The sequence below is a fragment of the Chiloscyllium plagiosum genome, chromosome 29, assembly GCF_004010195.1.
Source record: "Chiloscyllium plagiosum isolate BGI_BamShark_2017 chromosome 29, ASM401019v2, whole genome shotgun sequence".
Lineage (NCBI taxonomy): Eukaryota > Metazoa > Chordata > Chondrichthyes > Orectolobiformes > Hemiscylliidae > Chiloscyllium > Chiloscyllium plagiosum.
In genome coordinates, this window is record NC_057738.1 from 351,181 (window position 1) to 378,000 (window position 26,820).

General features: G+C 41.8%; 2 protein-coding genes across 6 annotated transcripts in view; one reads left to right on the forward strand and one right to left on the reverse strand.

Annotated features, from left to right (window-relative positions):
* The window catches only part of LOC122564312 (phosphatase and actin regulator 1-like), a 314,771-nt gene extending 295,785 nt beyond the window's left edge, over window positions 1-18,986 (forward strand). For 4 of the 5 annotated variants that reach the window (XM_043718983.1, XM_043718986.1, XM_043718984.1 and 1 more), the window contains 4 exons: window positions 3,326-3,387; window positions 15,972-16,112; window positions 16,397-16,473; window positions 16,557-18,985. In XM_043718983.1, the coding sequence (XP_043574918.1) occupies window positions 3,326-3,387; window positions 15,972-16,112; window positions 16,397-16,473; window positions 16,557-16,572 (296 nt within the window). In that variant the 3' untranslated portion in view covers window positions 16,573-18,985. Of the gene's footprint in view, window positions 1-3,325; window positions 3,388-15,971; window positions 16,113-16,396; window positions 16,474-16,556 lie in introns of all 5 variants that reach the window. The other variant, XM_043718985.1, reaches the window with a different exon arrangement.
* Window positions 53-26,820, reverse strand: part of tbc1d7 (TBC1 domain family, member 7) — a 141,025-nt gene continuing 114,257 nt past the window's right edge. The window contains exon 10 of the mRNA XM_043718996.1: window positions 53-306. Coding sequence (XP_043574931.1) covers window positions 276-306 — 31 coding nt within the window. The 3' untranslated portion in view covers window positions 53-275. The remainder of the gene's footprint in view (window positions 307-26,820) is intronic.

The following is a 26,820-nucleotide window of genomic DNA, read 5'->3' on the forward strand; positions in this document are numbered from 1 at the left end:
TGTAAATATATTGGAAGTCTTTCAGAGGATGTTTTCTAGATAAATACCTGGAACGAGTGGGCTGCCTTATCAAGAAACAATGTACAGGCTCAGCTTGCTGAGCGAGGGGTGACTTGATTGAAATGTATAAGATTCTGATTGGATTTGATAATGTGGGCATGGAAAGAATGGGTGAGTCTAGACTACGGGGGCACTATTTTAAAAGTTAGGCGTGTTGTTTCAGGACAGAGCTCACAAGAACTATTTTCTCCTCGAGGACTTCACAACTTGCTTCTTCAGAAGGTGGTGTGGCCAGTCATTGAATACCTTTAAGACAGAAATAAGAATTTATTCTTATTAGGCAGGAGAATCAAGGGTTATTGGGGTGAATGGGAATGTGGAATTTGAAACACGAACAGATTAGTCATGATCTCATTGAATAGTGATGCCGGTTCAAAAGCCCAAATTGTCTACTTCTGCTCTTATTCCGTATGTTCGTATTGAATTTCCTGATTACCCACCATAACGTTTCTAACACCCTTGTCAATTGAGAATCTATAAATTGGCCTGAAAAATATTCAATGACACTGGCTGCACAGTTCTCTGGGCAAGAGAATTTCACAGACTTACAACTGTCTGAGAGAAAAATTCTCATCACCTTAAATCAGATCCCCTTCAGGACATTATATGTTTCATAGAATTCCTGCAGTGAAGGTAGAGGCCAGTCAGCCCATTGAGTCCGCACTGATCCTCCAAAGAGCATCCGCCCCAAACCTGTTCCCCCCACCCTATCCCCACATTTACCATGGTTAATCCATCAAGCCTGCATATCCCCGGATACTATGGGGTAATTTAACATGACCAATCCACCTAACCTGCACATTTTTGGACTATGGGAGGAAACCAGAGCATCTGTCAGAAATCCACACAGACATGGGGAGAACATACAAACTCTACATAGACAGTCACCCAAGGCTGGAATTGAATGCACCTTCCTGGCTCTGTGAGGTAGCAGCATTAACCACTTGCCACCTTTTATTCTTAAAAGGATCACTCTTTATTCTTCTCAAGTCAAATAGATATAGACCTAACCTACCCAACCTATTGCAATCCTATAGATTGGATATGTTAGTTTATGAAAGACTAAGCCAGTGACAGTGCTTGCCTAAGCACAAAGTGACATCTACCAATGGGATGGCTCCACTATCCAATAAAATCATGACTAATCTATTTGTGTTTCGAATTCCACATTCCCATCAATCAGATGTTCATTAGATAACAGGAAATTTGAGAATATAAATACATTCGTAGATCATAATTGTGAAAAAGAGAGACTGCTATTCTTAGATTTCCATTTGATTTACATGTAAGGGGTTGAAATATATGAGGTTGTGGATCCCCACTCTCTCAACTGGTAGAACATGCTGAGGTTACCACCAGCTGCTCCAGTGTTACCATATGGCAGTGAACTCTTCTGTTAATTATACCAAACACCGAGTAAAGCTCACCTCATCTAGTAATCTATTAAAATATGAGTGACAGAGAAGTCCTAAATTCCACTACTTAAAGAAAATAATATCAATTTATTCTTTAACTCTAAAAGTGGACATTAAAGAACAACTATTCACAACTCTAGGCCCCCTTTCTCTTAGTTGCTTATTACCTGCCTCTAACTCTATAACAATATACTGTTCCCATAAAAAAGTAATTAAAATAACATCAACTTAATTTCAAAACCATACAAGTGGCTGTCGTCTTTGGTATCTTTCTTCTTTCAGCTGAAAGTTTCCCTGGGTCATCTTCTTTCTTTTTACGATGAAGATGTTTCATATGAAAAAGGTACTTTTGGTAGAGAGTGTTTTTGAATGACAGTCTCTCTTGATGGTAGTTACTCTGTCTGACTTTCAAACTGCATGCCTTTTTTTATCCCCCAACATCAGATCGTCTCATTGGTTCAATGTTGGCATAACAATAAATTGAAACTTGCTTGGGTTTTAGTATCCTGGGGCATAATTTAAGTTATTTGGTTAAATTCAAATTATGTCAAAACAGCAACCAATTCAGGTGTCTATTTCACAGAGAAATGTTACTTATTTTTAATTTTCCAGTACACTCTGAGACTGCTAGCTAGTCATATGACAGGTGCTTGTCAGCTCTCAGTGCAAAACAGCATTCACTCTCTCTTAAAGATACAGTACATGCCTTCAATTTCATAACACCAGATTGAGCACAATACTTCACCAATCCTTTATTCCCCTCTGGATTAGGAAATTACACCAAACAATTGCCAGCCAATAAGAGGTTGTCCTCTGAGACCATCCAGAAAGGGGCTAGGGTGATATTGAAGTTTAAGGTTATTGATGAATGAGTCTGGTCAGCCTAGTGGGGTTGAAAAATTGGGGAGGGGATGTGTTATGAGCCAGATTGAATCCCCTGACTAGGAGATAGCCCAGTCCCTAACTTATTTTGTACTTAGAAGTAGGTGTAAGGTTCTACGATCTGGATGTCATTCAATTAGTCAAAGTACAGGGCTTTAAGCAAAACAAATTTTATTCTTAATCCACAGTTCAACTACAAACAAGAAAAGCATTGGAAGAACTTTAACTCTATTGAAATACTTACCAAAATAATTTATTTAATAACTACTACTCATCAACTGTTCCAATATAGCAGCATCCCATAAATACATGCTTAGCAAAGGCAAATTCTGCAAAACCGATTTCCCTCATTTGCTATGAAAGGAAAAAAATGAATCTAACAGCGGAGACAGAACTCAAGCTTTCTGCAGCAGCAGAGAGAGTGCTGAGTTGAAAAAGATTCAATTCCAAAATCTCCAACTTCAACAACTAAAAGCAAAACTGAAACCCATGGTCTGTGTGGGCCTGACTCCACCCACCCACGATTCGCTTATCTAAAAAAAAGACCCAAACTATTTACTCTGCTTTCTACGAAGCATGCACCTTGGCACCAAGTTTACAACATGCCTCTTGAAGAGAAACATGTCAGAACAAATCCCTCTTAAAGGCGCATCTCATCTCAGATGTTTCACCCTTTGATGAGGATGGGATTCATTAAGGAGAGATTCCTCCCCCTGGCCAATTGATTACTTCCCAGCAGTGTGTGATGCAGCCCTTAAGTGAGCATTTATTGCCCATTTACAGACTTCAAGTGCCCACTGGTGGAAATGTGTCCAGATACTATCTCCACTGTGAATATATTTACACTGAGGACTGGGTGGGGAGAGGGCAACAGGTTGAACGAGTCCCTTGTGTTTAGATACCTTTGCAAAAATTCAGCAAATGTATTTTGCACATGTCGAAGATAATTTATTGAAATCTATCTTTAGCAAAAAATGAACAAGAAGAAGAGGAGGAAAAGAGAGAAATTAAAAGACGGCTGACAAGAAAGGTAAGTGATTCGATTTGGATCAGATGGTGCATAAGGAATGACAGTGACACAAATAGTATTTTTAACAAGAAGGCTGATGTTCCATGAGCAATATTGACTGAAATCTGGGATGCTGTTCGGAGGGTCAGTGTGGACTTGTTGGGCTGAAGGGCCTGTTTCCACACTATAGGGATTCTAAGATTAAATGATGAAAGAAATAGCAATACTAGACCAAAGACAGCAAGAAAGTAAAGAAAATATTATTAAAATTGAAAAAGGTATGAAGGGTGGAATGATGGATAGCTGCAATAACAAGAGAAACTTTAGAATGAAACCAAAACCTGGAAAGAGAAAGGAAACAAAACAGAAGCTGAGAAAATGACAGTCCTACCTTTCAAGTGCCTGAATTAGAACAAAGAACAAAGAAAATTTACAGCTCAGGAACAGGCTCTTCGGCCCTCCAAGCCTGAGCGGATCCAAATCCACTGTCTAAACCTGTCACCCAATTCCTAAGCATCTGTATCCCTCTGCTCCCCACCTACTCATGCATCTTCTAGATGTATCTTAAATGAATCTACCGTGCCTGCCTCTACCACCTCTGCCGGCAACGCGTTCCAGGCACCTACCACCCTCTGTGTAAAGTACTTGCCGCATATATTCCTCTTAAACTTTTCACCTCTCACCTTGAACGTGTGACCTCTCGTGACTGAATCCCTCCCAAAGGGGATAAAGCTTATCTCTATCTACCCTGTCTACACCCTTCATGATTTTGTATACCTCAATCAGGTCCCCCCTCAATCTCCTTGTTTCTAATGAAAACAACCCTAACCTATTCAACCTTTCTTCATAGCTTGCATACTCCATACCAGGCAACATCCTCGTAAATCTTCTCTGCACCCTCTCCAAAGCGTCCACACCTTCTTAGTAATATGGCGACCAGAACTGTACACGGTATACTAATGCTTCCGAACCAAAGTGTTGTACAATTTTAACATGGCCTGCAGCTCTTATACTCAATACCCCGTCCCATGAAGGCAAGCATACCATATGCCTTCTTGACCACACTATCCACCTGTGCAGCCACCTTCAAGGTACAATGGACTTGCACTCCCAGATCTCTCTGCTCATCTTTCCTCAAGGGTCTTCCGTTTGCAGTATAGTTCGCTCTAGAATTAGACTTCCCAAAATGCATCACCTCACATTTGTCTGGATTGAACTCCATCTGCTATTTCTCTGCCCAACTCTTCAGTCTATCTGTATCCTCCTGTAAACTTTGACAGTTTACTTTCAAAGTACTTTCTGCTACTCCACCAACCTTTATGTCATCTGCAAACTTACTGATCAGATCAACAGTGCCCTCTTCCAGATCATTTATGTTTATCACAAACAACAGTGGCCCCAGCACTGATCCCTGTCGAACACCACTGGCCACCTTTCTCCATTTCGAGAAACTTCCTTCAACTACTACTCTCTGTCTCCTGTTGCTCAACCAGTTCTTTATCCACCTAGCTTGCACACCATGTGACTTCACTTTCCCTATTAGTTTACCATGGGGAACCTTCATCAAATGCCTTACTAAAGTCCATGTCTATGACATCTACAGCCCTTCCTTCATCTGTCAACTTGGTCACTTCCTCAAAGAACTCTATTAAGTTGGTAAGGCACGATCTACCCCACACAAAACCATGTTGCCTATCACTGATAAGCCCATTCTTTTCCAAACATAAATAGATTTTATCCCTTACTACCTTCTCGGGCAACTTTCCCACCACTGACATCAGGCTCACTGGTCTGTAGTTACCTGGAATTTTCCTACTACCCTTCTTGTACAGGGGGACAACATGAACAACCCTCCAGTCCTCCCGCACCTCAGCTGTATTTACGGATGCTACAAAGATATCTGTCAGGACCCCAGCTATTTCCTCTCTCGCTTCCCTCAGCAACCTGGGATAGATCCCATGTGGTCCTGGGGATTTGTCCGCCTAAATAACCTCTAGCATACCCAACACATCATCCCTCCTTATGTCAACATGATCTAGAGTAAGCAAACTTCTATCTCCAATCTCAGCATTCATCACCTCCCATTCCTCAGTGAACACTGATGCAAGTAATCACTGAGAATTTCACCCATTTTCTCAGGTTCGATACACAACCTTCCTTCCTTATCCTTTAGTGAACCGACCCTTTCTCTGGTTACCCTCTTGCTTCTTATATAAGAATAAAAGGCCTTGGGATTCTCCCTAATTCTGCTCGCTAAAGTTATTTCATGACCTCTTCTAACCTGCTTGATTCCTCTTTTAAGATTGGTCCTACTCTCCCGATATTCCTGAAAGGCCCGTTCTGATCTTAGCTGCCTGGACCTTATGTACGCTTCCCTTTTCCTCTTGGCTAGTCACACAATTTCTCCTATCATCCATGATTCATGAATCCTGCCTTTCCTATCCTTTGCCTTCAACAGGACATGCCAATCCTGCATTACCGTTAACCTATCTTTGAAAGCCTCCCACACATCAAATGTGGACTTCCCTTCAAGTAGTTGTGTAAATCCACATTTCCCAGCTCCTGCCTAATTTTGATATAATTGGCCTTGGCCCAGTTTAGTACTCGTCCCTTAGGACCACTCTCATCTTTGTCTATGAGTATTCTAAAACTTACAGCATTGTGCCACTATTCCCAAAGAAATCCCCCACTGCAACTTCTACCACCTGTCCTGGCTCGTTCCCAGTACCAGGTCCAATATGACCCCTTCCCTCGTCGGACTATTGACACACTGCTCTAGAAAACTCTCCTGGACGCTTCTTACAAATCTGCCCCATCTAGACCTCTGACACTAAGCGTATCCCAGTCAATGTTGGGAAAATTAAAATCTTCCAAGACCACCACCCTGTTGTCTCTACATCTTTTCATAATCTGTTTACCTATTTGTTCTTCTATCTCACGCTCACTGTTGGGAGGCCTGTAATACAGCCCCACCAGTGTAAATGCACCTTATTTCTCAGCTCCACCCGTAATGCCTCACTGCTCAAGCCTTCCATAGTGTCTTCCTTTATCATCCCTGACCAGCAATGCAACTCCTCCCCCAGTTTTACCTCACTCCCTGCCCTGTCTGAAGCATCTATATCCTGGAACATTTAGTTGCCAATCATGCTCTTCAACCAAATCTCTGTGATCACAATAACGTCATACTCCCAAGTAACAATCCAAGCCCTAAGTTCATCTGCCTTACCCACTATACTCCTTGCATTAAAGTATATGCTCTTCAGGCCGCCAGTTCTTTTGCATTCACTTTCTGTCTGCCTACTCCTCCCCTTGGTAATGCTAACTTTGTGATCCTTACAGTTTCCAGTTTCCACCTCATTGTCTAATAGTCTTCTCTTCTAGTTCCCAGCCCCCTGCCACATTAGTTTAAAACTGCCCCAACAGCAGTAGCAAAAACTGTTAGGATTCATCTAAATGTCTCAGTGCAATTGTATTCTGATCACTAGCCTCATGTCTTGTTGTGCCCTGATCTTGAACTCATATTGTTCTTAAATATTAATATGGTATGTGCTCAAAGCATGCAAACTATGCCTGTTTTCTTTGCGTCAGTGAGATTTTATAGTGTGCTTTCCTCAGTGCTGATAGCAGCGTTGCTACTTTTATTTGCTTTTTTTTAACTAATCCTGCAGCTATTTCATAGCTTTGTTCAGAGAGTGTAAAAGACCAATTCTGCCTCATAGAATATAGTAGCAAATCATAGAGTTTTTATGGAATATTAAAAAAAAGCATTCGTATTGTGAGTTTTTCTTTATTCATTGCTGCAGTCCATTTACACCCACAATGCTGTTAGGATCATGGAAGAAACAACAATATTTTTCCAATCAAGTTAGTGAGTGGCTTGGAGGGCAACTAGAAGGCAGTGGTGTTCCCATGTATCAGCTGCTTTTGTCCTTCTAGATGGTGGTAAGAGTCTTGATGAATTGTCGCATTCATCTTGTGCTTGGTACACATTGCTGCTACTGAGCTTCTGTGGTGGAGGCTGTGAATATTTATAGATGTAGCCCAATCAGTTGTGGCCTACTCTTTCTTGGATGTTATCAAGGATCTTGCATTTGTTGAACTCATTCAATCACAATCCTAACTTGTGCTTTGTCCAGGTAGACAGATATTGGAAAATCAGGAGGTGATAGACAGCATGGTTGTGTGGGCTTTTTTGAGGAGGTGACACAGATGATTGATGAGGGAAAGCAGTTAATGTTGTCTACATGGACTTCAGTAAAGCCTTTGACAAGGACCATCATTGCAGATTGGTACAAAAGGTGAAGTCACATGGTATCAGCGGTGAGCTGGCAAGATAGATACAGAACTGGCTTAGTTATAGGAGACAGAGGGTAGTGGTGGAAAGATACTTTTCAGAATGGAGGGTTGTGACAAGTGGTATTCCACAGGGATCAGTGCTGGGACCTCTGCTGTTCATGGCCTACATAAATGATTTGGAGGAAAATGTAGCTGGTCTAAATAGTAAGACAATACGAAGATTGGTGGAGTTGCGGATAGTGAAGAGGATTGTCAGAAGATACAATAGGATATAGATGAGTTTGTGGCATGGGCAGAAAAATGACAAATGGAGTTTAATCCGGACAAATCTGATGCATTTTGTAAGGTAAAGTACAGGTGGAAATCAGATCATGAATGGCAGAACCCTTAGGAGAATTGACATGCAGAAGAATCTGGGTGTACAGATCCACAGATCACTAAACGTGGCAGTGCAGGGAGGTAAGGTAGTGAAAAAGGTCTTAGGCATGCCTGCCTTCATTGGAAGGACATTGAGTATAAGGATGGACAAGTTATGCCGCAGCTTGAAAGAAATTTAATTAGGCCACACTTGGAATATTATTATAGTTCTGGTCACCCCTCTACCAGAAGGATGTGGATGCTTTGGAGATGGCACAGAAAAGGTTTACCTGGTATTATGGAGTTTGGCTATGAAGAAAGGTTGGCTAGACTGGGTTTTGTTTCGCTGGAATGCAGGAGGTTGAAGGGTTACCTAATAGAAGTTGAGAATGGCATGGATAGAGTGGAAAGTATGAGGGTTTTTCCCAGACTGGAGGGGTCAATGCTCGGGAACACAGGTTGAATGTGCAAGGAGGGATGTTTAAAAGAGATATGTGAGAGACAAGTTTTTCACACAAAGGATGGTGAGTGCCTGGAATGTGTTGCCAGCATGGCAGACACAATGGCAGCATTTGAGAAACACCTGGACGAATACATGAATAGGAAGGGAATAGAGGGATAAGGATCCTGTCGGTGAAGACAGTTTTAGTGTAGAAGGGCAAAATGTGCCAGCACAGGCTTGGAGGGTCGAAGGGTCTCTACCTGTGCTGTATTGTTCTTTGTTCTTTGTAAGTTATTGGCTGCAGGATTCCAAGCATCTAACCTCCTCTAATAGCCATATATTTACATAAAATATATATATGAATTTATTTCAGAAAGGACATTGATGAAGCAGCTGAAGGTGTTTGTACCAAGAAAATAATCCTGAGGAGCTCCTGAAGAGTGACCTCCTCCAATTATACCCATCTTCCTTTGTGCTAAGCATGTCTCCAACCAGCAGAGAGTTTAACCCCTGATTCCCATTTACAATAGATTGGTAGAGCTCCTGAATGCACAATCATTCAAGATGTGGAGGTTCCGGTGTTAGACTGTGATGGGCAAAGTTAAAAATCACACAACACCAGGTTATGTTCCAACAGGTTTATTTGAAAGTACAAGCTTTCGGAGCGCTGCTCCTTCATTAGGTAGTTAGTGGATTAGGATTACAGGATACAATATATCGCATCATTGTATAACACTATGATCTTTTACTATAAATTCTGTGTCCTATAACCCTGCCCCATTAGCTACCTGATGAAGGAGCACGCTCCAAAGCTTGTACTTCCAAATAAACCTGTTGGACTATAACCTCGTGTTGTGTGGTTTTTAACAATTAGCTTTGACGTCAGCATGGCCACTTTTTCACTTTACCTTTGAAATGTGGCTCTTTTGTTCATGTTTGAACCAAGACAGTATGAGGTCAGGAGCTGAGTATATAGTCTTGGATACACACAGCATGAAAACAGTCCCTTCAGTCCAACCTGTCCATGCTGACCAGATGTACTAAATAAATCTAGTCCCATTTGCCAGCATTTAACCTATATCCCTCTAAACCCTTCCTGTTCATGTGCTCATCCAGATGCTTTTTAAATGTTGATTGTACCAGCTTCCACCACCTCATCTGGTAGCTCATTCCATACACCCACCACCCTCTGCATGAAAATGTTGTCCCATAGGCCCCTTTTAAATCTTTCCCCTCCCACCTTAACCTATGCTCTCTAGCTTTGGAACTCCCTTACTCTGGCAAAAAGACCTAGCTGTTCACCTCATCCATGCCCCTCATGATTTTATAGACTTCTATAATGTCACTCCTGTGCCTGCAACGCTCCATAGAAAATAGCCCCAGCCTTTTCAGCCTCTCCCTATAGGTCAAACACTCCAAACTTCCAAGTTTGACAACAGTCTTTCTATAACAAAGAAATCAGAACTGAATGCAGTATTCCAAAAGTTGCCTAACCAATGTCCTGTGCAGCCATAACATGACGTCCTAACTCTGATACTCAATGTAGGTTCAGACCAACAAAATTTGGACCCAACCAGGACAACCAGTACAGGTCATCTACTCAATGTACTGACCAAGAAAGGCAAACATACCAATCACCTTCTTCACTACCTTGTTTACCTGTGACTTCACTTTCAAGGAACTGTGAACCTGCACCCCCAAGGTCTTTGTTCCACAGCACTCACCAGGACCTTACCATTAAGTCTACAAGCCCTGCCCTGATGAGCTTTACTAAAATGCAGCACCTCACATTTTACTAAATTAAACTTCATCTGCCACATTTGTCCATTTGATCAAGGTTGCACGTTCTTTGCTGTCCACCACCACCAGCAGTTTTGGTGTCATCTGCAAACTTATTAACCATACCTTCTGTATTGACATCTGAATCATTTATATAAATGACAAGTAGCAGTGGACCCAGTACTGAACCTTGCGGTCACAGGCCTCCAGTCTGAAAAGCAACCCTCCACCAATACCATTTGTCTCTTACCTTGAGGCCAATTTTATATCCAAATGGCTAGCACTCCCTGTACTCCATATGACTAATCTTGTTAACCAGTCTACCATGTGGAATCCTGTTGACTGGCTTGCTGAAGTCCAGATGACAATGTTCACTGATCTGTCTTCATAAATGTTTTCTGTCACTTATTCAAAAAATCTCAATCAAGTTAGTGAGACATGAGTTTTCATGCATGAAGCCAGTCCTTGCCTTTCTAAACACATATAAATCCTGTCCTTCAGAATCTGATTCAGGTTTGTCAACCTCAAACTGATTGTGAAATTCTGTCATGTTATGATGACTTCCGCATTCTTCTCCATTCTTGATTATTTCATGATTGTCAATCCAAGACCTTACCACGAGGGAATAAAAGGAGGCAGGACCCAATTCTACTCCAGCTGAAATGGGGATTAACCCTCCCCCCCACCCCCCCAAGATGCTGGCATTTTTTTTCTTGCCATCTAGTCAACTGACCTGACTCATCTGACCATACTTCACCCCACCCCAGCATTCTACCTTAGATGATCCTTTATTGTGAAATCATTATTTGATCCTGTCTCATAAACAGATCATCAAGTCAAAAATACACTGTACCCTAGTTAATTCTAGAATGTATTGTTCTATGAAATAATCTTAATAAACCCTGCACCCATCTTTAAAACTGCCTTTGTCAATTTGATTTCTCCAATCTACTTTAAGATTAAAATCTCTCATGATCATTGCTGTACCTTTCTTACACGCCCTTATTATTTTCTTATTTATAGTCTCTCCTACCCTGGAAGTGGTAGAAAACCTATAAACTAGTCTGCCAGTGATTTTCTCACCTATTTCTTATCCTATTAAAGCTTAATCTATGTGTTGATCTTCTAAGCAAAGAGAATTTCCCACTTCTAAGTTCTTTATTTACAGAGTTACCCACACTTACTTTTCCATTCTCAAATATTTTGGTTCTCTGTAATGGCTAATTAGTCATTACCTTTTCATTTCTATACATGCTATCACTTTGTCTATCTTGATATGTGTGGCATGTACATTCAAGTGAACACTTTTTAAAAACCATTTCCCTACTCAAGCTTATTTCCTGGTGCACTCTTATGTCTGTACACTCTGTCCCTTACTGTCCCCACTCTGATTATTTTTACCCCATTGCTACCCTGCATTACTGCCTTGTTCTCTCGAAATCTCCCCTCAAGTAAACAGCCCTAGTTAGACAATTCATCAGGATCCTGGTGCCAACATAATTCAAGTGAAGGCTATCTGTGTTGTACAGCTTCTCTTTCACAGCTGGTGCTAATACCCTATAAATGAAAACCCATTTCTCTAAAACAATTGTTGTCATTGGCTGTTCCTCAATTTGAATATGACATCGAATCTTTATCATGGATTTCTGCTTTGGCTCTTAATCATAGAATTCTACAGAACAGAACGAGACCTTCAACCCATCAGGTCTGTACTTACGAGACTACACTAGAACTATACTCGTCCCATTTTCCAGAGCTTGGCCCATCGCCTTCAATCTTAAATGCTCATCGAAGCACTTTAAAGGTTGTGAGGTTACCCACTTTTATTGCCATAATGGAGTGTGTTCCAGAATCCCCACCAACCTCCGGATGAAAAGATTTTCCCTCAACACCCCTCTAAAACTCCTGATTTTCAATTTAATTGTGCTGGAGGAGAAAGTGAGGTCTGCAGATGCTGGAGATCAAAGTTGAAACTTTATTGCTGGAACAGTACAGCAGGTCAGGCAGCATCCAGGGAACAGGAGATTCGACGTTTCGGGCACAGGCCCTCCCTAGTTATAACCCTTCAACTAAGGAAAAAAGCTGCCTTTTTTTCTATCCTGTTCATTCCCTTCTTAATCTTATGCATATCTGTCAAGTCCCCTCTCAGCTCTCTGTGCTCCAAAGAAAACAACCCTAGCTTATCCACTCTCTCTTCATAGCTAAAGTAATATCTTGATGAATCTCCTATGCATCTTCTTCAGTGCAATCACATCCTTCCTCTCCTGCAGTGACCAGGCCTAATCAAAGTTCTGTACATCTCCAGCATAATCTCCTTCCTCTTGTAATCCATACCTTGACCAATAAATGTCAGGCAATTCTAGATAGACCTTTGGATATTTGGGCACATGAGTCAAAAAATGTGGTGCACATCCGAGAAGCAGGAGAATCGACATTTCAACGATAGAATCCCTATAGTATGCAAACAGGCCTTTTTGCCCAACAAGTCTACACTGACCCCTGCAAAGAGTAACCCACCCAGACCCAGTCCCCTTTACCCTATATTCCCCATGACTAATGCACCAAACCTACACATCCCTGGATACTATGGGCAATTTAGCATGGCCAATTCAACTAACCTGCACATCTTTGGACTGTGGGAAGAAACCAGAGCACCCAGAGGAAGCCCACGCAGACACAGGGAGAATGTGCAAACTCTACACAGACAGTCACCCAAGGCTGGAATCAAACCCAGGTCCCTGGCGCTGTGAAGCAGCAGTGCTAACCACTGAGCCACCATGCTACCCCACACAATCCCTTCATCCAAAATGTGGCACACTCAACATTCAATGTGATATTCCTGATGAAGGGCTTATGCCCGAAATGTCGATTTTCCTACTGTTCAGATGCTGCCTGACCTGCTGTGCTTTTCCATTGCCATCACTTTACTCTGATATCCAATATCTGCAGTCCTCACTTTCTCCTATTTGGGCACATGAGACACGATATCCAATAGGGTACTTAGATATTGAATGCATGATTTCTTTTCTTTGCTAACATTCTTCCTCTTCGTTCGGAAATCATGACATGAAATGTGCTTGATGGATATTTTGTCTTCACTCCCAGCCATTAAGGTCAATGGTATATGTTTCAAGGACAATATCAGAGTAACTTTGAAACATTTTCTTTGTCATTCTGTGAAGCATTTACCATTTGAGCTTCAGTGAATTGAACCCGGCCTGGGAGATTGATTTTGGCTATTCAGACACAGTCCAGTCCATCCAAATACGTTTGACAAGGGATACAAAATACATTTTACAAACTTATTTTGCCTGAATGCTTCATGGAATTGACTTCAAGAGGGGCATTGATGTTTTATTCAACGTTCAGCCCATTGAACTCAGAGGAGATATTGCTGGCGTAATTTCTCTCCAACTTTAATACACAATCCACATGCCAATACAGTGAAGACAACCAATCTGAATACCAGGACATTCGTTGACTTACAGAACCCTTTACAGAAGGTTGAATTATTGTCGTTGATGTTGTCCTGGATCTTCTTATTAATTGTGGTCTTTTATGGGGCATGGCTACTAATGTGTATAGCCAACCTACTGGACATACAGAACAGAAAACAGGACGCTGAACCTATCAACAAAGACGGCATACTTAAACTACTGGACTTGTGCCTCACAACGCACTTCACATTCAACAACCAGATATACGAACAAATCAACGGAACACCCATGGGATCACCAATCTCGGGACTCATAGCAGAGGCAGTTATGCAAAGGTTAGAACAAACAGTCCTACCACAAATTCTACCCAAACTCTGGGTCAGATATGTCGATGACACGTTTGTAATCATTAAAAACACGGAAATAGAAAAAACACACCGGATCATCAACACCACACTCACAGGAATCCGATTCACGAGAGAAAAAGAAAAAGATAGCCAACTCCCATTCCTAGACATGATGGTACAGAGAACACCGAATGGAGAATTCACTACAAGGGTATACAGGAAAGCCACACACACAGAACAAGTCCTAAACTATGAAAGTAACCACCCCAACACACACAAACGAAGCTGCATCAGGACACTATTCAAAAGGGCCACAAATGCGGATTGTTAGCTGTCTTCCTGTTTGTCCTATGTAGTGTTTTGTGCAGTCCTTGCATGGTATTTTGTACACTACATTACCCAACATGAGCAAAACTAATGTAGTGTACAAAATCCCATGCAAGGACTGCACAGAACACTATATAGGACAAACAGGAAGACAGCTAACGATCCGCATACATGAACATCAACTAGCCACGAAACGACACGACCAGCTATCCTTAGTAGCCACACACGCAGACAACAAGCAACATGAATTCGACTGGGACAACACTACTATCATAGGGCAAGCCAGACAGAGAACAGCCAGGGAATTCCTAGATGCATGGCATTCATCCACAAACTCCATCAACGAACACGTCGACCTGGACCCAATATACCAACCACTACAGCGGACAGCTGAAACTGACAACCGGAAGCGGCAGACACAGACCACTATAAACACCGGAGGAAACATCAAAGAAGCGCTTCGCAGGAGGCTCCCAAGCACTGATGATGTCGCCTAGCCAGGGGACGAAACGTTTGCAACAAAAACTTTCAGCTCGGCGAACAGAACCACAACAACGAGCACCCGAGCTACAAATCTTCGCACAAACTTTGAAGAGATTTGGAGGGTTGGAGGTGGTTACAAAGATAAGGAGGAGCAGGGTTCTGAACAGATTTGAAATAGAGGGTGAACATTTTAAAACTATAGTGTGCTAGACTGGAATCTAATGTAGGTCAGTGTGGGGACTTGGTTGAAGTTAGGATGAGAGGTACAATTATAAACACTTGTGTCTAGTTGTAATAAAAGGATGGATGAAGGTTCCAGTAACTGGGGGGAGGGGGGCTCTGAAGCAGGGAACTATTAATATAAGAAAGATATTTTAGGAAAGACAAAATGTCAATAAAGTCTAATTGATTTAGTGAAGTCTGATTCAGAGCCAGTGAACTAGTTTTTCATTGTTTGTCGTTATTGCAATGCATTGGTGGAATGCAGAAGGAAAGGTGTAATGAAGAGGATTGCACACTGCTTTTTCAAAAAAAAATCCTCCCCAAGATAATGTTTGCCTACTAGGTTCCCATTTCTTCTCTAATAAGTTGTAAACGTTATTAATGTGTTTTTTAGATTAGATTCATGCTAGTGATGGGCACATAGGTGTAGGTTGGTAAAATTGAGCTATCTGCGATGAAGCACAACAAGCAGTGGGTGGCAAACCACCCTTCAAGACCAGAAACAAACCAAAATAAGGACATAATAATGCTAACCACTGCTGGCACTATAAATATCAGGGACAGATATTCAGAATAATTGGAAAAGTGTTATTATTCTGTGCTGTTAGCAAGAACTGTTTTTGACAGTCAATCAAATGTGTACTGCTCAATGGTTTCCTCATAGTAGGCAGTATACCTGAATATCTGACTTGTGCTGATGTTATCATTGAAATTTAAAATTTATGAGTCAAAATGCCTCCACTGGTATGTGACCTGTTTCTCCATACATTGGTAAAATTATCTGTAAATTATCCTATGCTATTGGAAGTGACTAATGGTGTCTTAAATGAACTATGTCTATCCACTAGTAATGGAAAAGATTGCAAACATGTTACCTCCATTGTCTTAAGTCTACAATATCTGTTTCGCTTCTAGCTTAGCCAAAGACCTACAGTGGAGGAATTAAGGGAGAGAAAAATCCTAATCCGTTTCAGTGACTATGTGGAGGTAGCTGAGGCCCAGGATTACGATAGACGTGCAGACAAGCCATGGACAAGGCTAACAGCTGCTGACAAAGTAAGATATTATAGTCAAACATTCAGAAAGATAGAAATGGTACAAGTATTGAGAATTTGTTTTTGCCAGAATCTATTATCGCAATTTTGAAAGTTCGAATTGACTGAGCCTCAACTGTTTCTTGAGGAATGAGAATTCTAAAATTTCACTACCATTTGTACAAAGAAGTGCTCTGTGATCTCACCTTAGAAAATAGGAACATTAGATTGAATATATAACATAATATAGCAGGAAATTTAAAGTCCAGTATTTCTCTGGTAATTCCAGTGCCTTTTAAATTTCAGGCTGCTATCCGTAAGGAATTGAATGAATTCAAAAGCACTGAAATGGAAGTGCATGAATTAAGTAGGCACCTAACAAGGTATGGGTTTCTGTTTTACAACATATTGAATGGAATATCCTAAATAAGTGCCATCTAATAAATATTTGTTGCATTCCTTTCAGGTTTCATAGGCCCTAGCTGTTTACTGTGTATAACCATGGAGTCTTACAAAAACCAGAAGTGCTAGGGCTGTACAGGTGCCCATTAAACCCTCCAGGACTGAACTCTTCTTAATTGCCTTTATGTATCAGATATTTACAGTAACGCACATTTCCAATTGTCTACTAATCTGCTGACCTTCAGGAGTTATCATGTTGCTCCAGATCAAATGTGCCACATTCGTAAGCCGCTGACTTCTAATACCACTATTCAGCATTGTCTTAGTCTTTCATTGTTAATTGCTTGAGATGATCCATAAGGATGAAATCTCAATCAGTAGGTGTGATGGAGCTGAGACAGCTCACTATAGTTATTTATCTAAAGGAACTCCAAGTTTCTCTGCTGTTAATGTTACTGAAATTTTACCATCCTACCATTTTTCTAACCCAAACTCAGCCAACTTGCATATATAGGGTATAGTTGGCTAAATAGCATCAGTTTATCAAGCACTGGTTGCAGGTTCATCAGATTTGCTGGAAGGGGCTATATATTTTATGATAAATATATGCTACATAAAAATAAATAGGTATTAATTGGATCAAATGTTTATGTAACAAGCTGTAATGCACCTAACCATGTTCTGATTGATGGAACACAAATTACCGAATATTTCGTTGAAGATATTCCTGGACTGGTAAATGAAAGAGTTGCTTCAGTACACACATTGTATTTTTTGGAACGTTGTGTATGTAAGAAGCTTCTTTGCAAATGCAACTTGTTGGTTGAGCAGAATAAATGTATAATACTTACGAGTTACTAATTTTAAAAAGCTGGAAAAGAGTGTTTATTGATTTTATAACACTGTTAAGGTTACAGAGGCTGCAGCATCTAATATTCAATCTGATTCTATTTTGACAGTTTTCAGGCAAAGTTTTACCCAATACAGTTGAACAGTTTACAGTTTAATGTAAGTTTTAATAGGCTCGACATAGGAGGAAGCAAATCTTTCTTTAGCTTGAGAAAAGACTGAACGTAGGTTACTAAACAAAAGGGCCTGTGTCCACCTGACATCAATCTATGTTGTATATTACTCATGCAGTTGCACTTATTAAGAAAGACACTTCTGCCCACATTAAATGCATAATGAAAGAAGTGAATGGTAGTGTAAATGAAATGAGCCATTCATATATGTATAGTGAAGTATATATATGAATATGTACAAGTCCAAGGAACACTGAGATGGGGTCACAGTTACCATACAACTCTGCTCTGGAGTGGAATGTTTTCTAATAGGAGATATAGCAGCCAGAATATATATGCTCAGTTATTCGAATAACCTCATCCTATATCTAGGCCTGGTTTGACCCCATATGTAGTAACTGCATCAATTGGTCTTAATCCACACCTAACTCTGGTAAAGTAGGATTTTAAAATTAAGACAAACTTAGAATAAATTTTTAAGTTTTCTTTCATTTCTTGCACCTCATGAAAAGGAAGCTCTACCTTAGTAGAATTAGTAGAATGGAAAGGTTCCATTAATGTGAAGGTTCTGTTTAAGCTGTAGTTACCCATCAAACCAATATTTGAGCCAAAACTGTGACTCAACTTATTTTTTAAAAAAATTGATGCTGTTGATGTTGAGCTCCTTCAGGTTGGAATTTAAACTGTTCTTTTCTGTGTACATTCACTAAACTGTTCAGAGTCTTTCCTGTCAGTTTAAGCTCCAATTACTCAGTCGGTTTTCATGGACACATGGTTCTGAACAAACTGTATGAATTAATGTGTGAGTACCTGTACACAATTGTCTTTGTGGAGGAGTGAATGTTGTGGCTGTTCCCTCTGTGCTCTTTCAGTATTGTATAATAAACAAATTTTGATGTATGAAAACTGTAAATAACCATAAAAAAGTTTGAGTTTCTAATTTGGGTTGCTCCAGTTTTTTGTCATCTGTACATGCTGAAATTGCATGTTATTGTATAATTTAAATTACTGTCTACAAGTTTGTTTCAAATGATGTATACAGTTTCTTAAGACTAAATCTTATTTAAAAAGTCTTTTTTAGTGGTTGGCATTCAACAACTGTTTTTACATAAAAGGGGCTTCAATTTAAAGAGTTTGGTTAAATCTAATTTTGCTAAATAACTTGAGCTTTGGTCCCATTAAAAGTTAAAATAAAGGCAAACCGGTGTCTTCATTTTCACTGTCATTTGATGCAAACTTCTTCAAGCTCATTGAGTTGGAATGGTTAGGAATTGTCGGTGCAAATAATAAAGAGCCAAAGAGCACCATGTGACACTTGAACTTTGGCCAATGGAAAGTTTCCATTTGGTCCAAAGTAGCTTCCACCACACAACATATTTTGGATGTGACATACACTGGATGTCATATTTTCAAAGAGGTTTCCATGTGTGCATCTAATGATCAGCAGGATCATGCAGAACATGGAGATTGTGACATTTATCAATATGTGCGCTGGACTGTTATTCCTAAACTTCACGCATCAACTAATGTACAGTCTCATAACCTTGCAAATGTTACATTAAATGGAAAGAAAAACTAGTCTCACTATTTATTTAAAAGAATCATAAAATATTTGAAGGTCATTTGCTACAATATTTCTTCAGACTGTTGATGGAGTTTCAATTAGTTTCAATCGACCTCCAACAACAATCTGACTGGGAATCAGCTACTTTTTTAGAGTCATGCAGCACAGGAACAGTCCCTTCTACCCAATTAGTCCATGTTAAACAAGTTTCCCAAACTAAATTAGTCCCATTTACTCTCATTTGGTCCATATCCCTCTAAACTGGGGAGAAAGTAAAGACTGCATATCCCGGAGATCAGAGTCAAAAGGTGTGGTGCTGTAAAAGCAAATTCCTGATGAAGAGCTTATGCTCGAAACATCGACTCTCCTGCTCCTCAGATGCTGCCTGACCAGCTGTGCTTTTCCATATCGCCATATTTGACCCCCATATCCCTCTCAACCTTTCTTATTCATGTACCTGTCCAAATGTCTTATAGATATTGTAATTGTACTTGCATCCAGTTCTTCCTCTGGCAGTTCATTCCACATATGAACCACTCTCCATGTGGGAAAAAAGTAGCTCCTTCAATCACTTTTAAATCTTTCACCTCACCTTAAAATATGCCCTCTAGTTTTGAAATCCCCTACTCTCAGGATTCAATAGAATCTTACCATGCAGCACTCATTAGCTCTAAAATTACAAATAAATTCAGCTCAGTAGGGCTTGATGATACTATAGTCAAGTTGACTGAGATTTTATCTTGACAACTCTTTGAAGTAGCCATGTAGCTGTGCGTTATGAAGTGTTTCGACACACTTGTTCATTTATCTCAAGTTTTCAATATTATTACAGAACTCCAAGAGATCTGTATAAATTAGATACTGGGTGATTGGAAGTGGAGGGAATGCAATTTGGGGATACCAAGGCCATCGTGTCCATGAAGGAGATATTGGCCATCTTGGGGGTATGGGAGGTATACTGATGAGTCATGCATTGGGTGACTGTTGAGACTCACAATCATCTATTCATCTGTGCTGAACTCAGCTTCCATTTCTATATCTAAAGCTTAGGGAGACAGCAGATCGCATACCCCACTCTCAGCTATGCCTACTCATAATAATTTGGGGCTAATACATTAAAGAGGCAGACTTTTGACATTGTGAGTTGATCTCAATAAGGGAATTTTGGCCCAATATGCCATTAGCTAATCAATTCTCCCATCCCACTTACCATCATCCTATCACCTCTTCTAAACTTGGAATGGCAAAATGGAAATAGCATTAGGAAGAAGACACTAATGAATAGAGAACACCATTACTAACTCTGATAATGACACTGTGTATACACAGAGGGTCACATGAAGGCAGGAACTTAAGATCTCTTTAGTTTGTCAGTGGGCACAAGTGGCTTGCAGCCAGGACACACAGGATTTTTGCAGAGGATTCAGATAATGACTTTGATGGGGTAGTGTACAGAAACGGATGATGGCCTTGTGCATTCATAATTGGTACATTGGAAGTTCTACCAGGAAGTCTACTGGCATTATCAAGGAACATGAAAATTGAGACTCCAATTTGACACGACACTTTGCACATAGCTTGAAATGATGGCCAGTCCTCATAAATATGACTATGATGTAGCATCTTTCAACTGCTGCCTCATCTTCCATGGCAGCACAAGCATCCAGACTCATGTCACAAGTGCCTCCATATACATCACATCATCCTCCGCCACTTCTGCCACCTACCAACAGACCCCATCACCAGAGATATAGTTCCCTCCCCACCCCTATCCACTTTCCGTAAAGACCATTCCCTCCATGACTCTCTTGTCAGGTCCACGCTCGCCACCAACCTACCATCCCCTCCCAGCACCTTCCCCTGCCACCGCAGGATTTGCAAACCTGCGCAGGATCCACACCTCCCCACTCACCTCCATTCAAGGCCCCAAAGGAGCTTTCCATATCCATCAAAGTTTTACCTGCACTTTCACACGTCATTTACTGTATCCATTGCTCCCGATGCGGTCTCCTCTACATTGGGGATTCAGGACACCTACTTGCACTGTGCTTCAGAGAATATCTCCGGGATACCTGCACCAACCAACCCCCTGCCCCATGGCCAAACACTTTAACTCCCCCTCCCACTCCTCAAAGGGCATGCAGGTCCTGGGCCTCCTCCATCGCCATACCCTAACCATCCAACACCTGAAGGAAGAACGCCTCATCTTCCACCTTGGGACCCCCCCAACCACAAAGCATCAATCATGACCAATTTCCTCATTTCCTCTCTCCCCACATTATCCCAGTTTCAACCTTCCAATTCTGCACTGCCCTTATGACCTGTCCTACCCGTCCATCTTCCTTCCCACCTATCTGCTCCACCCTCCTCTCTGACCTATTACTATTACCCCCAACCTCCATCTACCTATTGCACTCTCAGCTACCTTCCCCCAGCCCCATCCCCCCTCCCATTTATCTCTCCACCCCTCGGCTCACAAACCTCATTCCTGATGAAGGGCTCTTGCCCGAATCGTCGATTCTCTTGCTCCTCGGATGCTGCCTGACCTGCTGTGCTTTTCCAGCACCACACTTTCGACTCTGATCTCCAGCATCTACAGTCCTTACTTTCCCTTAGCATACTACAATACAAATATTCCTGGTGTCAGGCAAGCTCAGACTGCTGTCATCATGGCTTTGGAAACCAGTACTCAAAATGGCATCCTCCTTTACTAAATATGCTGAAGCACGAACCAGGGAAAGTGCAGATAATTCAGTGGAATATGAACCACTGTTCACTTGTCAAATGACAATAATCAGGTTCCCACTATCATGTCTGTGCTGTTACCTGTCAACCGAGAACATGGCCATTCCTGTCGAGAATACTCTGCAAAAGGACCTTCTAGACCCAGAATGCGTAAGGACGTCCTGCAAAGTCCAAGCAATTATAGCCATCCAAAAACAATCACTTAATTGTTCGAATTCCATTTTCCAGCATTTGACCCATAGCCTTGTACGCCTTCACATTCTAAGTGTACATTTAAATACTTCTTAAATGTTATGAGGGCTTTGCCTCTCCCATCCTTATATGCAGTGCGTTTCAGATTCCCACTATCCTCTGGGTGCGAAGGACTTTCCTCACATCTTTTCTAACCTTTTGCCCCAGACTTGAAATATTTGCTCCCTGCTCAATAATCCCTCCATCAAGTGAAAACTGTTTCTTCCTGTCTGTTCTATCTATGCCCCTCATATTTTTATACATCCCAATCATATCACACAGCACAAAAACAGACCCTTCGGTCCAACCAGTCTCTGACAAACATAATCCCGAACTAAACTAGTCCAATCTCCCTGCTCCTGGCCCATATCCCTCCAAACCTTTGGATTCTTGTATTTATCCAAGTGCCTTTTAAATGTTGTAACCATTCACCACCTCCTCAGGAAGTTGATTCTACACCCAAATCACCTTCTGTGTAAAAAAAAAACTTGTGTCCCCATGTCTTTTTTTAATATCACTCTCCTCTCACCTGAAAAGTATGCCCCTAGTCTTGAAATCTCCCAGTTGAGGGAAAAGACAATTACCATTAATCCTGTTTACACTGATGAATTTTTAAGCCTCTGAAGGTCACCTCTCAACTTCTTACGCTCCGGCCTTTCTCTTTAACTCAAAATTCTCCGCTGCTCTAAGGAAAACAACCCCCACCTGTTCAATTTCTCTTTATAACTTCAGCCCAGTTAACATTCTGGTAATTCTCCTCTGTATCCTCTCCATCAATACTACATCCCTCCAATAATGTGGATTCCAGAACTGCACACAATAACAGTGGCCTAAAAAACAGTTTATACAATTCCAGAATTCTTTTCCCAGTGATTGCCAACAACTCAGACTTATCCCATGTGGATTTCAATTCAAGTTTCACCCTTCATGTTTCAAATCCACCCAGCATCGCATATAGTCAGGCTGGTTGAAAAGGTTTTTGGCATGCTTGCTTTCATTACTTATAAGAGTTAGAAAGTCATGTTGAGGTTGTACAGGACATTGGTGAGGCTTCTTCTGCAATACTGTGTTCAGTTCTGGTCGTCCAGTTATAGGAAGGACATTGTCAAGCTGGAGAGGGTTCAGAAGAGATTTACCAGGATATTGCTGGATATGGAAGGTCTGAGTTATGAAGAAAGGTTGGATACCTGGGGACCTTTTACAACCTGGATGTTGAGAGGTGACCTGTTAATGGTAGTAGTCTCTTCCCAAGGGTGGGGGATTTCAAGACTAGGGGGAACATTTTAATGTGAGAGGAAAGAGATTTAAAAAAGACATGAGTGGCAAATGTTTTACACAATGGGTGATTTGTGTGTGAAATGAACTTCTTGAGGAAGTGGTGATTGTTTAAAAGACATTTGGATAGATTCATGAAAAGGGAAGGTTTGAAAGAATGTGAGTCAGGAGCAGGCAGATTGGATTAGTTTAGTTTGAGATTAGGTTCAGCATGGATTAGTTAGACTGAAGGGTCTGTTTCCATACTATATGACTCTATGATATACAACATTCTTCAGATGCTGCTCCCGCTGCATCCCGCGATTGACAATCCACACTCTGTTTCTTCATTTTCACACATTTGACTCCATTCCACAGCATCATTGACTCACCCATTCTCAAAGCTGTGCTATTCCCGACGTTTACTTCATCCTTCGTGTCATTCATCACCTCAACAAAAGACCTTTTCTTTTGAAAAATTAAGGGCGTGCAAGCTCAACAACTTATGGACTCTAACATCTGTCCTGTATCGTCCTTTCCTTTCAGCCTCTCAGACCCCAACCCCTCCCCTCACAGAGCTGATCCCTTACCGTTCCTTAGCACCCACCCCTTTCCAGCTCTCAGATGCCATCACTTTCTGTCCCTCTGAATCAATCCCCCAACCCCAGCCCTTGCCTGTTTTCACCATAACTCCTGACCTTCCCCTCTCTGAGGCTGAACATACTGTCCTGAAGGACACAGCTTCTTACCCTTACACCCACCCCCAATGAATTTCAGGCTCACTATAACATTACGCTACCTCTGTTTCTGTGCTCACTTCTTCAGGCAGGAATTCTGACCCCTTTCCCACTGATCCCTTCACCCACCTCCAGTATTCACCATCCACTTGGACTCCTTCCCCGACCTCTTACCTGCCCTCAATCTCTTCACTGAAAACTGCCAAAGTGATATCGGCCATTTCAATTTCTCTGCTCTTCTCACCCACTGTAACCTGTCCCCTTCTGAAATCGCTGCACTTTGTCTTACATCCAACCCTAACTTTGTCATCAAACCCACCAACAAAGGTAGTGCCATTGTAGTCTGGCGCACTGCTCTTTACCTTGTGGAATCTCAATGCTAACTCTCAAACATTTCTTCCTACCTCCTCTTGGACCATGACCCCACATCCAAACATTAAGGCATTGTTGCCAGGACTGTCACCGGTACCTCATTACCAACTTCATTTGGTGAACACCCCCTAACCTTACGGATTCTCAATCCTGGACAGCCTGCTTCTACCCCTTTCCCAAAATCCCTGGTAGGCCCATCATATCAGGCTGTTCCTGCCCCACCAAGCTCATTTCCTCGTACCTTGACTCCATTCTCTCCACTTCTAGAACCTGCCCACCTACATCTGCGATTCCTCTGATGCCCTTGCCATATTGACAGTTTCCAGTTCCCTGACCCTAACTGCCTCCTGTTCATCATGGATGTCCACTCCCTCTATGCCTCCATTCCCCTTAGAGCTATCAGCTTCTTCTGTGACCAGAGGCCTGAGCTCTTCCCGGCCACCATCATTCTCCTCTGTCTGGCTGAACTTGTTCTCTCACTGAACAGTTTCTCCTTTAATTCTTCTCACTTCTGCAAAGTGAAACACAGTGGCTATGGGCACTCACATGGGGGTCACAGCTATGCCTGACTCTCTATGGGGTATATGGAACAACTCTTGTTCTAGTCCTACACTGGCCCACAACTCTTTTTTGGGTATATCTGTGACTGCTTCAGTGCCATTTTGTGCTCCCGCCAGGACCTTAAAAAAACTTGTTCATTTTGCCTCCAATTTCCACCCCTCTATAACTTTCACATTGTTCATTTCCAATACCTCCCTTCCTTTCCTTGACTTCCCAGTCTGCATTTCAGGGAATAAACTGTCCACCGCCACCTGCTACAAAGCTGCTGACTCCCATAGCTACCTTCACGACAGCTTTTCACACCCAATCTCATTTTCCCAGTTCTTTCACCCACATTGCATCTGATCGGATGATGCCCATGTTCCAAAACAGCACTGTTGATGTGGCTTCTTTCTTCCATAACTGTGATTTCCTGCCCACTGTGATTGACCGGGCCCTCTACCATTTTTGTGCTTCCATCCTTGCCCCTCCCCATCACTCACAACAGCATGATTGGGTCCCTCTTGTCTTCATTTTTCATCCCGCCAGCCTCTGCATTCAAAAGATCATTCGCCTCTATTTCAGACAGAACGCCACCACTAAACACATTTTCCCCTCATTTTCCGTCTGCATTTCGCAAGGTTTGTTTCCTGCCTTCCCATCTAGCCAGGGAAGGTGCAACACCTGCCCCTTTACCTCCTCCCTGCTCACCATCCAAGGGCCTAAACAGACTTTGCAGGTGAAGCAGCATTTCACCTGTACCTCCTCCAATCTGTTGTATTGTATTTGCTACATCCATTGTGGCCTATTCTACATTGGAGAAACCAAATGCAGACTAGGTGACCGCTTTACAGACCACCTCCAGTCTGTGTGCAAGCATGACCCTGACCTTCCCGTAGCTGGTCATTTTAACTCAGCATCCTTCTTGCATGCTCACTTGTCTGTCCTCAGCATGCTGCAGTGTTCCTGTGAATCACAGCGCAAACTGGAGGAACGTCTCATCTTCAAACTGGACACTTGACAGCCTTCTGAGTTCAATGCCTTCAAATAGAGAACTAACTTCCATTCCATCACTTTATTTTAGTTTTACTTGTTACATTCTCTGTTGGCATGTCCTTTCTCCCCTCCCCCTCAGTGGGACTGTCTGCTCTTTCAGGTCTGGCAGTTAGTCACACTATTGTTCTACCATTCTCACAGTCCCATCATTTAATCTGACCTTTCAATATCTTTTCTCCCCGAGCATTTTACACACCAAACCCCAACCACCCAACTATAGCATACATGCTGCCTCCACTTCACTTCACTTCAGCTCTGATGAAAAGTCATCTAGACTTGAAATGGTAGCTTAGAGTCATAGAGATGTACAGCACGGAAACAGACCCTTTGGTCCAATCCGTCCATGTCAACCAGATATCCCAACCCAATCTAGTCCCACCTGCCAGCACCTGGCCCATATCCCTCCAAACCCTTCCTATTCATATACCCATCCAGATGCCTTTTAAATGTTACAATTGAACCAGCCTCCACCATTTCCTTTGGTAGCTCATTCCATACATGTACTACCATACTCTGTGTGAAAAAGTTACCCCTTAGGTCCCTTTTATATCTTTCCCCTCTCACCCTAAACCTATGCCCTCTAGTTCTGGACTCCCCCACCCCAGGGAAAAGACTTCCTTGTGAATCTTTTCTGAACTCTTTCAAGTTTCACAACATCTTTCCAATAGGAAGGAGATCAGAATTGCATGTAATATTCCAACAGTGGCCTAACCAATGTCCTGAACAGCCGCAACATGACCTCCCAACTCCTGTACTCACCAATAAAACCAATAAAAGCAAGCATACCAAACGCCTTCTTCACTATCC